We start from the raw sequence: 14,523 nt of genomic DNA on the forward strand, positions 1-14,523 counted from the left end.
ATGACCATGAAATGATCTCCTAGGTCTGTAATTATCTCAGATCATGTGTAAAACACAGAAGTCACTGTGGGTCGAATCCTTAGTCTTGGCACAGATAAACCTTCCTTTGATTCAGTGGAGTTTTCTCTGATTAAATAAAGGGGAGAGAGGGAAAGGAGTCTGCTTAAGTATGGCCTATGAATCTGATCCAATCCCATAACAATCAGTGGAATGGGTCCCATTGACTCCCATGGAAATTAGATCAGGCTCTGCGTAAGGACTGCAAGGTCTGGCCCTTATTAGAAGTCAAACAAAAGCTAGAAAATTTGTTTTCTATTTGTAGGGCTGGTCTTTTAAAATTATTGTAAGATTCTGTTCCCTTGAATCAAACTATAGAGTGTTTAGTTTGTTAGGTCTAAATAACTGAGTTGCTCCAAAACGTCTGTTAGTCTATAAGGTGCCACAGGATTCTTTGCTGCTTTTACAGATCCAAACTAACACGGCTACCCCTCATAGACTCTAGGACTGGAAGGGACCTCGAGAGGTCATCGAGTCCAGTCCCCTGCCCTCATGGCAGGACCAAATACTGTCTAGACCATCCCTGATAGACATTTATCTAACCTACTCTTAAATATCTCCAGCGATGGAGATTCCACAACTTCCCTAGGCAATCTATTCCAGTGTTTAACTACCCTGACAGTTAGGAACTTTTTCCTAATGTCCAACCTAAATCTCCCTTGCTGCAGTTTAAGCCCATTGCTTCTTGTTCTATCATTGGAGGCTAAGGTGAACAAGTACCCCTCTGATACTTCAGTTGCTGCAGTTTCTTTGAAATTAAATGCTGCATTACTAGAGGCTTAAGCACGTAGAAAATTAATGCAGATATATTGTTTCCCTCAAGCAACACTTTGATATTACTCCTAAAGCTGATTGGCTATGTCTAATGCATATATTTTCTTATGAACTGGATTGCTTGGCCCAAACAATCTCCTGGCAGCAGTGAAACAATGTTGTCATTACCATGTAATGTGTATGTGTATCTGTTTGTGAAAGGAAACCTTTCCCCATTCCCATTTGTTATTACCTTCGCTATGACTGATGTGTTAATACAAGAATTAGAATGCTTTGTCAGTTAGTATTGTGAAGTTTATAGCTGACGTACTGGGCCTGAATTGTTACCACTTTGCACAATTTCCATGCCAAGGTATCTCCAGTGGCACAAAGTTGGAGTAATGCAGTGGTGAATCAGAACCATTAAGCATTCATAATAAATTTACTTAGTTTCAGACACTGTTTGGAAGAAGAAATGGTTAGAACAGTGAGAGTTTGAGGAAACTATCCAGAAAGTGGCCAAAATAAAATCTTGCCAAGTGATCAAAGATATTACTAATAACAGACAAGGGAGAAATTAGAGATGAGAATGGAGGCAGTGAGAGTAGATTTCTTGCTGGTATTTAACATCAGATAACACTAACATTATTTTTTAAATAGATTGAGAGCAGCAAAAGTAAATAAGGCAGTTGCTAGAGAGAGAGAAAACCAAATGAAAATAATGAGAAGAAACACCAGATCTAATTCTCATTTGTACCACTCTGAGGCCCCTTTACACCCTCAGAGCAGTGTATAAGAGCCTTAAAGTAAATGAGAATCAGGCCCAATGGGTGCCAACATCTACTAGGGACAGGGAGACTTCAGGGGATTCGCTCACAGTTGCCAGGAAGGATATGGATATCTGCTCCAGCACATTGGGCTCAGCACATGAACCAGAATCATTACTTTCTCTGCATCCCAAGTTTTCCTTACTAAATGACACCCACAAATTGTACATGAGCATATGCAGAACCCATATCTACAACTATAGCTACCTGTTTTATGGGTGTGTGATAGGGTATACTTTTCCAGCACTGAACAAGGAGAGGTTAACCCCATACTTTGGACAGGGGGAGCCACGCCACCTCATCCCTGCTGGGCACACTTCAACTGGAGTGTCAGTATAAAAGGGAGTAGCCCAGCTCAGTCAGGGCTGACCACTGAAGAGAGAGGACACATGCTGCAGGCTCCCGCCAAGATCCAGAAAGACACTCAGTTACATGCAGACATCCAGGGGACATTGGAACCATCGGGAGCTTCCCAGGCCACAGACTCTGGAGCAGAGCCGCCCAGAGTGGGGGGCAAGTGGGGCAATTTGCCCCAGGCCCTGGCCCCACAGGGGCTCCTTGAGCAGTTCCGGGTTTTCGGCGGCACTTTGGTAGTGGGCCCTTCACTCACTGTGGGTCTTTGGTGGGGGGGTCCTTCAGTATAACGGAAGACTCAGAGCGAGTGAAGGACCCACCGCTGAAGTGCCGCCAAAGCCTCGGAGAGCCGCTCGATGAATACAAGTGCCTCAAGCGGCAGGAAAAAAAAAGCCGCAATTGGTGGCACTTAGGCTGCTCTACTGCCGCTTCATTCTTCAGCGGCAGTTCGACAGTGGGTCCTTCCCTCCGAGAGGGACCTGCCACTGAATTGCCACCGAAACCTGGCCCTGCCCCAGGCCCCCTGAATCCTCTGGGCAGCCCTGCCCCAGAGACCCAGGAGACCTACAGACCATGCCACTGGAAGACACAGTAGGAAGTAGCTCAGGGGAACTAGACATTGCTCTGGTTGTAAGACTGGGAACTAAGTCAGAGTTTTTTGGTCAGATCCCTGCTGACCCAGTGGCAAGTACACTTGCCACTGTTGGGGCCCTGGGCTGGTACCCAGTGGAGTAGGGAGGGCCTGGATCCCCATATTCTGGCCAACAGCCCCCGTGGGTGGTGGCCTATCCCCCAGTAGCCATCAAACTGTGCAGCCCTGTGAGGAAGCGCAGCCATATTGACTCAGGCCACTAGGTCACACCACTCTTTGGGGAAGGACAGCCATGTTGACTCTGGCCCCTAGACTGTACTATCCTGAGACTAAGGATTGTCTGATGGACTCAGCAGTGGGGCTATAACACCCCTTTCCCCGCTCCACAGGTGCTTGCAAATTGTGTGTGAGAGCCCTTTTCTTCCTTGCTGTACTGTATACTTTCTCTGTATTCCAGCATTATAATAGAACATCTAGAGTGTGGTGTGCTCTTCAGGTATGTGAGCACTAGCACTCAAGCTATACATAATATCCAAGGCACAGATGTTTACCTTTACATGGAATAGCTTTCTAGTGATAGCAAGATTTATAGGGAATCACCCACGGTTGCAAAGAGGAAAGTACTATCTGTTCCAGCATATCAGGCTCAGCTCATGAGTCAGAATCATTAGTTGCTCTATACCCTAAGCTCTCAGTAACCATCAAATTCTCTAGCCTTTACAACAACTACAGCTCTGTTCTTCCATGCATAACACCTGCTCCAAGGTTGATTAGTTTTTATTCTCTCTGCACACTGGATGAGGAAAAAGAGAAATCCTGGTCTCATTGAAATCTGTAGCAAAATTCTCATTCACTTTCAATAGGGCTAGGATTTCACCCTGGTCTCTTTTATTATTCAGTGCTCTTTACTTAGATATCAGCCTGGCCATTCTTCAGGAACTGATCTTTTGCTGGAGAGTTCCCCTGTGACATTGAATGTACCCTTAATTGCAAAGTCGTTATTGAGGACTCCATGATATATACTAGAACTGGTCAAAAAACCTTGGGGGAGGGGGGAAATCTCAAACTGTTTGAAAATACACTGATGCTTCAGTTTCAAAAATGTCCACTGAGTTTTACTGTGGCGTTTATTTCATTTTCATTTTTTATCATTTTATAAAATAAGAAATTTTGAAAAAAAAAATTCAAATTTGAAAATATTTGACTATATAAAAGCCACCATTTGACTTTGCTGATCGGTCAAAATTGCCAATGCAACCCCTCTTCCTTCCCCATCAAAAAGTGAAGACCGATCAGAATACTAAAAAGGGAAGGTACCGGTACAAATGACTGAATGTAGAAAAGAATGACTGATATGGAAACAACACAAAGAAAGAAAGGATTGACAACTGAACACAGGAAAGAAGAGTGATTTCATGACAGAAAATTTAAAAAAAACTAGAGCAGGAGAGAGAGGTTTGGAAAGAGAACAAAAACGCAAAGGAAAAAGAGTTATGATGGACCATACAAATAAAGAGAGGGGAATTAGTTTTCAGTGACAGTGAGTGAAGATGAAATGTGAAGACAGCAACATAAAAGACAAAAAGAGTAAAAGCAACAGGCTAATTTTCATGTAAAGTTTCCATCAAAAAACAAAATTTAATTACAATTTAAAAAACAGTTTGGTTTTGTGGAAAGTTCTAGTTTTAAAAAAGGCAATTTTTGATTAAAAGTATTTCAATGTGAAATATTTCAGACATCTCTAATATGTATAGTATGCTAAATGTAATGCTAAGCACCACATAATCAATATCTTTAGCAAGATCTTTTGATTTTCTCACTTGCACCTACTAATCCATTCCCCCCCGACTTATTTTGACATTCAAAGCTGCTTCAAATAGCAGCCATTAAACAATTAGTAAACATTTCTTCCAGAAATGACACTGACCCAAACTCCAGGGTGGGTAGTCAACAAACATAAGATATAAACGTCCAAGATTTCTCTTGATCCCTTGTTTGAGTCCAGTATCTTGCAGCCCACTGGTCTTAGAAATGTGTGCTTTATTTCCATGCAAGGGGGACATTTTTAGTTTTCCAGTGAAACACCCAGCACTTGCTCATAGCTCTGGAAAGTGTCCTGATATTTGGCTTTAAAGCTGGGGTATTTTGATATATAGCAAAGATATTTAAAGTCATTTTTAGAGGTGTTTGAAACATGTTAGTTCTCTCCCAGTAAGGAATCTGAGTTTACAGGCTGCTATACAACAAAACTTCCAATAATTTTTTAAAACATTGAAGAAATTGTTTTTTTTTCCCTTGTGAAATGTGTCATATGGTGTGGTCTAGTATAAAAATGTTTTTGCCATGAGATTGGGATGTACTATGTAACTCATGAGTGGCTCCACCATTGATGACAATAACACTTTTTTATGTTACTATCATATCACTCTTTCTCGCTCTCTCTCTCTCTCACACACCCAGCTTCCATTCTAATTGAATCATTATGCAGTAGTCTCATTTTAGAGATTACTGTACAAATCAGCTATGTAGCTAACTGTGTGCTAGCTCTTGCACATGGACTAGATTGTGTCTTTGGGCACAGTATCTAGCAAAAAGTGGTGCATACAGAGTACCATCTGGAGAGTAGCCTTGGGAAGCACTGGGATTATGAGATAACTCCAGGAGTTTCTCTTTTGCCCCCCTCCCCAAGGTGGGGGTGAGGGGGCAGGAAGGGGGTGTAGTAGAAAAAGTACCTGAGACATAAGCCCTTGAATCAGAGGCCTCGTATGAGCTAAAGTAATGGTCAAAACTTGCTAATATAAAGCAAAGTTAAGTTGTGAGCAAGAGGCAGGGCCTGCTCACAGAATATGGCAAGAACAGGGCTGATACTGCAGAAATACACATTCCTAAGTAGTTCTAGGCATAAGAATACATACACAAATACATTCCAGAAAGGTGGTACCAGAACATCATGATACCAAACACATTTCCCAAAGATAGCAGGAACACACTGACCCATCCTGAAGATGTCAGTATGACAGCATGGTGAATAGAGATGTTTTGCTCGAACCAACATGTACAAGGTAATGGGTGGGACCCAAATACATCAGAGGGTGGCACCTCACTATGTTAGAGGGACAATACATAACTTGTTTATACTGGGGTATAAAGAGGTATCTCCGAGAAGGTGTTAGGATCTGGCCGAGGGGAGAATGGAAAGTCCTACCATTCACTGAGTCAGTCCATGGTCAGGGGCATACATGCCTTGAATGTATTTGTAGCAAGTATAGGGCATCAAAACCATGCTTTGTTGGCAATAAAACTGACCAAGTTCCTTCACTGAAAACTGAGACTGATTTAACTGTCCAATAAATCCACAAAGTCTGCTATCTCCACTATCTGCGTAGAGCTGGGACAGCAGGCTGAAAGAACACACATGCAGCCAAACATCTGACCCCAGGGAGCTGGAGTAGAAATTTGTTGTTAGGGTTAAAAAACAACAAATTCTGAAACCTCCCCATTCCAGCTCATCTTTTGCTGGATTGGATGACACTAGGGACCCAGAAACAAAGCTCCATTCCCCCCTTTCATCCGCAGCCTCTGGATCCAGGGTGAGGAGTAAGTAGGCATGCAGTACTCACTTACCTGTATGTCTCAGACCCAGGGTCTGAGTAACCCACATAGGGATTTATGGGATTGAAGGCATATAGTCCAAATCACAGTCTAGCTCTACACTTGCAGGTTTATGCATGCTCTTTCCTGCCAATGCAGCGGGAAGTGCATGGATTTTTTTCAAACACATGCTTCCTAATGAGACAATCTAATGTGTGAACTGCAGTGAGCTCATAAACGCAGAGAATCTGGCTCACCAGAATCCGAATATCTTGCAAATAGTTTACAGCAGTTCTAGAACAAACACACTCGAAGAGTGCAAATTGCTGCATACATGTAAATAATTGCTTTCATGCCTCATTGCAAATGTAGCATTTATATATTCTTTTCTTGTAAGTACCTAAGCTCTGTTTGTGTGAAAACATGACTATAAGAGAAGAAGGGGTTGGTTTTTGTGGTTTTTTTAACATGCGGGCTAGTTTAAATTCACAAACACTGGGGGAGCCTTCATTTCCAATTTTCTTTTCACAGGATTAATGAAAACTGAACACTGTAAATAGTCAATTTTTTCCCTTTAAATGTACAACCATTTTTAAGGGAAGCCAAGAATTATAATAATGTTCTAATCCATAATGACACAGTATAGAACTGTGGCCAGCTGTGATTATTTCATACAAGATTTTTCAATCATATGGTAGAAAAGGAATTCAAAATTGATCTCCTAAAACTGCAAGAAGACTCTTAATGAGGAAAAGTCAATATACACATCTTGTCCATTGTTTTGAAAAAGGATCATTGCAAGATGAGATGGCTGGCATTTCCTATCACTGGGATGATATGCACACCACAGTTTTATTTTTTTCTTTTGCTCCTTGCTGAACCATCCTAAATTCAATCAAGGCATCTTCAATTTTTGTCTGTGGCTTTTTATTTCTTAGAGATTTATGACCTTTATTTTTATTATCTGAAATCCAAACAGTCTGCCCGGTTATTGGCTTCATTTTGCAGTTTCACAGATGACCTAGGGTGACAGTTTTGAGTGTTTTGAGGAGACACTAACGGAGACTACAGAAGAGCTGGTCTGTTCAGAGTCGCAAAGGTTGTCCATGGACACTGCTCCATCTCCCTGTGGCTGCCCTGGGATCTACATTACTCTTTTTACAAAAGCATAAATAAAACAAAAAAAACTTGTTCTAATCACAAACCCCAAATTAGCAAACAGACACTTTGAAAGCAGAGTAAGATTAAGGAATGTTAATTAAATGGTTATATCTTCTTTAGATAGATGGAGTCAGTGAGATAATTGTGAAAATATACTTAAAAGAAATGGGTTTAGGTAACTTTGAAATAACATTCTTTATTTGTTTTCCTCAGGCTTCAGTGATCATAGAATGGTCTCCTATATAAGCAAGCTGCGAGATGTCATTTAGTGGACATTAATAGTAAAGTTAATTGACAGCACTTGTTACAGATGTCTATATTTGAAGGAGAAAGAACAGCTTTTTAGTCCATCAGGTAGCAACAAGAGTTTATTCAGTAGGTTCCGTTCCTTTTCAGGCAGAAATTAATTTTGTGAAATCACATACAGTAAGATAAATCTTTGTCTCATTCTAGTTCACTAAAAAATACTCGAGTCTTTATTCAGTGACAGTGCATTGTCTTCTGTAATACAATTAGTGACACACTCAGGATAGGAGAATTTCCATCTATGACAGTTGGTATAATCAAGAAACAGAGCCTACTGTTTGCAGAGTCAGTGTTTGCTTTGAGGTGGACTCCAATTGCTTAGAAAGTTGGCATACACCTTGAAAGCATATTTATTTTGAGAAAAATTATAACACTACATAATAAAGCCTTATGATGTTTTGAAGTCAAATTTCAAGGCATTATATGTAGCCATAGGGGAGCCAATTTTACCAACATACAAACTATATTCAAATAGTACCCACTGCTGGGCAATCATTAACATTTATTCCAGGGTTGGGTTTTTTAGGCTTTACAGTGTGTTCCCTCTGTCCTTTCAGCACAAGAAAATGCCATCTTGTAATGTAATATCTATATCTATATATCAATATCTAGATAGATTAGGATAAGGTAACTGTGCCAGAAAGTGATGTTTTAAAAGTAAGAACACAAATCATTAATGAATAAATTGTGGGTAATGCCAAGCAAAAAAGGCTTTTGTTTTGTTCATGTCTGTCTGTCTATCTGCATAAACCAATTGCAGATGTCCTGAGCTCATTGCTGTTTTCCATTCAGGTTGTCAGAATTCGTTGCCATCATCTTACCAATATTTATAATCTGCGTGGCATTACCCTTAATTCAGTGTTTTTAAAATGAGTCTCACATCTTGTCTGCACATTGTTAAAGAAGGCTTTAAGGTCTAGCGTCAGTTTGTACACCTCTAGCAAAAGGGTTGCCAACAATTACTGCACTTTTTCTAAAATGCTGGTTTGAAGGGAGGCCTGATAAATCTAGCATTATGAATGCATTCTCATACTAGTTATTTTAATAATACTTTAGTTAACATTTATATCATACTGACAGCATTTTTAGCCATGCGTAATTATTTAAAAAGCAGCTTTTAAGAGCCAGCCTTGTTGCCTAATGACAATGTTCTACTCTGCTAACTGGAATACCTAGGTTCAATTCACCATCCTCTTTTCTTGCTTTTGGAACCAGCTGAGGCTGGAAGTGTCATGGCTATGCTGCCCTCAACCTCTGGGGTATAAAGTACTGGTATAATTATATGGAATTCTGCAAATATTAAGGTAACCTCACCTTTAACTAGGTCATAATTGGTATGTTTTAAAAGGTGATCACTTTTTACATAAGCACAGATACTCCAGGTGTGTTAACCTACCTCTTCTCATTCAGGAAGTTACAATAAGTAAATAAATAAAATCATCTATAGTATAGTATATATTATATATATCATGGAGAGGTGTTAAACTCCAAAATGTCACATAAATGATCTATTACTAGTGCTTTTGATATATACAAAGCAATGTTGAGGAGGTAGAAAGTGCCAAACAAATATTTAGAGGATAGAGCCCTTACTTAACAAATTTAAACATTTTATTAAAGCTAATGTTATTATTTGGGAGACTGTTCTAACCATAAAGGACAGGTTGAAAGAAGTGGGAGTGGGTGAAAGAGGAAAAGTGATCGGATAAGAGAGAGGTTTGGCTGGAGCATACAGAACAGTGGGGGCATGGAAATTGATTTGAGAAGAGAGGGCAGAGCTATATAGTACCTTGAAAGGGAGAAAAGTAGCAGGGACTTAATGTCAACAAGGGCAGAAGCCAGTGAAGGGAGTGGAGATGTGAGGAGACAGTTTGTGATATAGGCTGTAGTGAGATATTTCATAACCCCACTGAGAATCTGGCCCTATAATTTTAAACTAGCCTTTTTTGCATGCACAGATTAGATTATTAGTGAAATATTTTGCAAGCAGAATATTTCTTGTACTTCTCATACTAGAGAGAGATGCTTTCTTAAATGGATCTGTCTTCAAGCATCAATATTCTATTGTCACGATGCACCTGTTACTTCAAAACATTTAAGGACTCTTTGCAGTGAAATAAATGCAATAAGACAAATTTGTTTTTAAGTGTTAAACTGAGCTTTTCAGGTCTTTTATTTTAAAAGCCTATTTAAGCAAATTGATAGGCATGAAAAAGAAGTTGGCTGCAGGATCTATATCCAAGTGTTTCAGTGCTTTTCAGTGATCATGAGGCATTGGTATTGTACATTTGACAGACATCTACTTTGCCTGCACAAGTGAGTGCTATTGGACTCATACATGGCTGTAGCTGGTAGATCAGAGTAAAAATTGCAGTGTGCAAACTCATTAATAACCTCTCCCATGTTTCATCATCTACCTACAGCAAATCCTACCAGAGCAGGAGGAAGAGAATACCCAGGCTCAGCTGAAGTGATTCGAGAGTCCAGCAGCACAACAGGCATGGTGGTTGGAATCGTTGCAGCAGCAGCACTGTGTATCCTAATCCTTCTTTATGCTATGTACAAGTACAGAAACAGAGATGAAGGCTCGTACCATGTAGATGAGAGTCGAAACTACATCAGTAACTCAGCACAGTCCAATGGGGCTGTGATTAAGGAAAAACAGCCCAACAGTGCTAAAAGTTCCAACAAGAACAAGAAAAATAAGGATAAGGAATACTATGTCTGATCCCAACATCTAAGAGAACACTTGTATAGAAATAGTCTTCATTTTATCTGAGACATAATACAAACTTATTTACTTTACTTTTTATGAAGCACATAAAAAAAGAAGACAGGGAACGCAATCAGAAAGGAAAGACTGTTTTAAAAACAAGCATTTCATGCTCTTGTTTTTCAGAAACAGGAGCCAATACATTTCTAAACATCCACAGTGTTTTCATTTACTCTGCCTGTCTTTATGTTGCTGGAACATTTCTGAAAGACAATGATGACACCACGCATTCATAAAGCAACGAGTATTACTACAACAACAAGGCACAATATGAAACAAACTAAATTAAAAAAAGAAAAAACTCTCTCTCTCTCTCACACACACACACACACACACACACACACACACACACACACACACACACACACACACACACACACACACGAAGCTACCTATGATTCTGGATTTAGCCAAAGTGCTAGTGCTTTCTTGAGAAGTAAGTTAGTCTATTGCCAGAGAAGACTGTCATTATATACGGTGACTCAACAAGCAAACATAAAAAGTTTGCCACCTGGTGCAGTGAAACTGATTGGAAACTTGCATTTGAAATGAAGTGCTGGCTTTTCTGAAGACTTATGTAAAAACATTTTCAAAAAGCCCCTTTCTGGTTGTGAGGAAATAGTATGGAGGCCTTATTTTCAAAAACAAAACAAAAAAAATGTGGAATATAAGGCACATTTTCACAAAAAGCAAACAAGAGAGCATAGATACAATCATTGGGAAATTTTCATGCACGCTTAATATGTTATTACATATGTTTATATAAAACACATCTATATGTGCTTTCTGGACCGTGATAAGTGATGTTTTATAGCCTGTTGTATAGAAAATGCAAACTATATCTGCTCTTCAGCCATTTTTGGTAAACTCAATGTTCTAAGTGTTCCTAGATATAGAAAGTTTTATGACATCTGGAGCAACAGACATAAATTCAGTTTTTTGCAGCCACTATAAATTGTCACAAATTTCTTCCTTTTTTTTAAATTTACAGTGTAGTGATTATACTAAGGGGATGTGTATGAATGTATATAAGAGTCAGCTAATTTTTTTCTTACCTGTACAGCCTCTATTCTGTTGCAATTCAGTTATAGTAGTTTGTATGAAAGAAGTGGATTAAAAAGCAAAAAATATATATCTATTGTAACTTTCCCCTCTAGTCCCCGTCCCCTGTTCCCAATGTACATCAATAAAATCAATCAGATTCGCAGATTTTCCCATAAATGTACCACATTCATAAATGAGTTATCATTTAGCAAGGTAAAGTGACTTTTGGGCTCTAATCAAGGTTTCATCACTGAATAGTCTGTTTTGCTTTACAGAAATCTTGCTCCCCAGGAAACTATGAAAAAGTTTAATTCCTTGTGAATCTTAATATGAATCATACAGCATGTATCTGTCATTCTTTTGCTACACTGTTGGTTGGTAAGAGACCTAAAACTTTAAATTACTTCCACTGAGGAATTACCCTTCCCCTAAATAAATAAATAAATAAATAATTTGAGGTGCATCTTGCTAAACATTTTTCAAAGGTGTGCATTTTGTGATATAAACAACCAGGAGTCCGGTGGCACCTTAGAGACTAACGGATTTATTTGAGCATAAGCTTTTGTGGGTAAAGAACTCACAATTCATCTGAAGTGAGGTTTTTACCCATGAAAGCTTATGCCCAAATAAATCTGTTAGTCTTTAAGATGCCACCGGACTCCTTGTTGTTTTTGTGGCTACAGACTAACACGGCTACCCCCTGATACTTGACATTTTGTCATATGAGAAAGTATTTTAAGCTAAGTTGATTCCATAGTATTACATGATACATAACCTGGCAATTAAATATAAGTTGATCAATGATCATATTTTAAAATAAAATTTAATTGCTACATATATTAGTTAAACACATATTAAATATCATAAAGTTATAGATTTATACATTAAGTTTTTATTAATATTGTTTCATTGGGTTCACAGCAATAAATCATGGTGTTAACATATCGCTTATACAGAGGTACAAAGAAAATACATTAGACAGAGAGAGTAGTTCAATAGAAATCTTCTGAATCATTGAAAGGCCTCCTAGGAGGAATATAGATATTCACACTTTACAGACAGGAAAAAAGAATTTAATATTAGCTTTAAACAGCAGGGCCAACACATCTTCTTATGTGGTATTCACTGTAGCTGATGAAAAATGTGGGAACTGGTACAGCGATCTATCTTGGACAGAGAGGACATGTATCTGAGAATGCCACTGTGGTTGCCAAACAAATTGTGGTGCATATCATAGTGTATATATAATGGGATTTTTTTTTTATGATTCTTTGCGGAAATTGAAAGTGAGGTTGCAAAGCATTTTTTTTTAATCCATTCAAAAAAAATTAGATCATTGTTCTCGTGTGGCATTCTTCACTTCCCCCACCTTTGTAAGTCAGTTGTATTCTGGGGAAGACAAGGAATAGGTATATTCAAGATCACTATTAAAATCATGATTTGTTTAGTCAGTGGGGAAAAAATAAGTTGACTGCCAGGTAATGTTCAGAACTGAGATTTCCAGCACTGAAAGGTATATGGAAGGGCAAAGATAACCTGTGTTTAGGAATTCTAAGATGGTACAATGTATGCTTTGGGCAGATTGAAATGTTTCTTTCCATCTAGGAGGTGCAACCAGGCTATCTTTCAAGCAGTTAACATGCCAGTAAGTGAATATTTTAACAAAATACATACATCAAGGAATAAAAGTTGTACAACTGATAAAAGCAAACATTATCTACAATCCTTTCTGGAGGTTCTCCTTTTTCTCTTTGATTTCATGATTTAACAATGAAGATGCATAGAAGTATAAGAGCATCAGAAGTTTCAGTAACTGAATTAAAATGTTTTAAACATTTTAATACCTAACATACCTAACAAAAATTGAATTCCATATCTATAACAATATTATGTTTGACTGAGATAGCTTCATTTCTATTACTGTATAGTGTTGCCTTTTTAACAAAACACTAAAATAATATGTGAAATGATTTCATCCCCAAGAAATCAAAAAAGAGGCCCGATGCCCTAACCTTATAGTGCTTTCTGTGATAGATATTTACGAATTTTTTTGATTTGTTGCAAAGCCAATTTATCCATTATTGGAAATGCTAAGCAAGTGGAATTTACTGTTTTGTTAATAAAATGTTTCTTAATACAAATGTTGCCTTGTTTTTTTCTCTTACCTTTGTTTTATATGATATTTATCATAAAATGGTGAAATCAATATAGTTTAAAGTGACAGGATTTTCTTTTAATTAGAGGTCTACTTTTGTTCATCTTTTACTATGTTGGTAAGCAGTGACTTATGAGTATTCTTATTGTCGTCAAAGGAGCTATTTTTGAAAGTAAGTGCTCACCAACATAACTGAAGGCTCCATCACTGACTTTAGAGCTGAAAGCATTTCATTAAAACAATCAATGTTTTTAATCAAAAAATAAATATTTTGCAGAAATTATTTCAGCTGGAATTTTCCATTTTTATGTATTTAATTTAACCAAAAATAAAAATTGGGGGAGGGGTTGTTTTTGAAAACTCAAAAGTTAATAACTTTTCCCTCCCATCCCCTTTTCCAGTAGGAAAAAAGTGCCAAAAAGTAGGGAAATGGGAAGAAAACTGAGGAGGAAAACTAATTTTTATTTTGTTGACAAATTATTTTCTAAATCCGTGAAAAAAATTAAAATTGAAACTTCATTTCTCTACAATTTGTTCCTGGAAAATACATGCCAATTTTTGACCAGTTTTAGTTCCCTTTCATCAGTCCATCCCTATTCAGCAAGGCATTAAATACCTGTTTAACTACAGGCAAGTGCTTATATTCCATTGACTTGAGCATGTGCCAAAGTTATTGAACTTGAGTGCTATGCTGAATAAAGATAGACTTAAGCACATGCTTAAATGCTTTGGGCCCCAATTCAGAAAGGTATTTAAGCATGTACCTAACTTAAAGCACATCAGTCATCCCATTCTTTTCAATAGGACTACTTATACATGTCTAGTTAAGCACATGCTTAAGTACTTCACTAAACTGGGTCTAAACTTTCTAGAGAAAGCAAGACATATCTCCAAGTGGTGGAAACCAGTA

At 38.2% G+C, this 14,523-nt stretch overlaps 1 protein-coding gene across 1 annotated transcript in view; it reads left to right on the top strand.

Annotated features, from left to right (window-relative positions):
- NRXN1 (neurexin 1) overlaps positions 1 to 13,582 on the top strand; it is a 1,285,455-nt gene extending 1,271,873 nt beyond the window's left edge. The window contains 1 exon segment of the mRNA XM_030557741.1: positions 10,065 to 13,582. Coding sequence (XP_030413601.1) covers positions 10,065 to 10,369 — 305 coding nt within the window. The 3' untranslated portion in view covers positions 10,370 to 13,582.
- Positions 13,583 to 14,523: the final 941 nt, after the last annotated feature.

This window comes from Gopherus evgoodei, chromosome 3, assembly GCF_007399415.2.
Source record: "Gopherus evgoodei ecotype Sinaloan lineage chromosome 3, rGopEvg1_v1.p, whole genome shotgun sequence".
Classification (NCBI taxonomy): domain Eukaryota; kingdom Metazoa; phylum Chordata; order Testudines; family Testudinidae; genus Gopherus; species Gopherus evgoodei.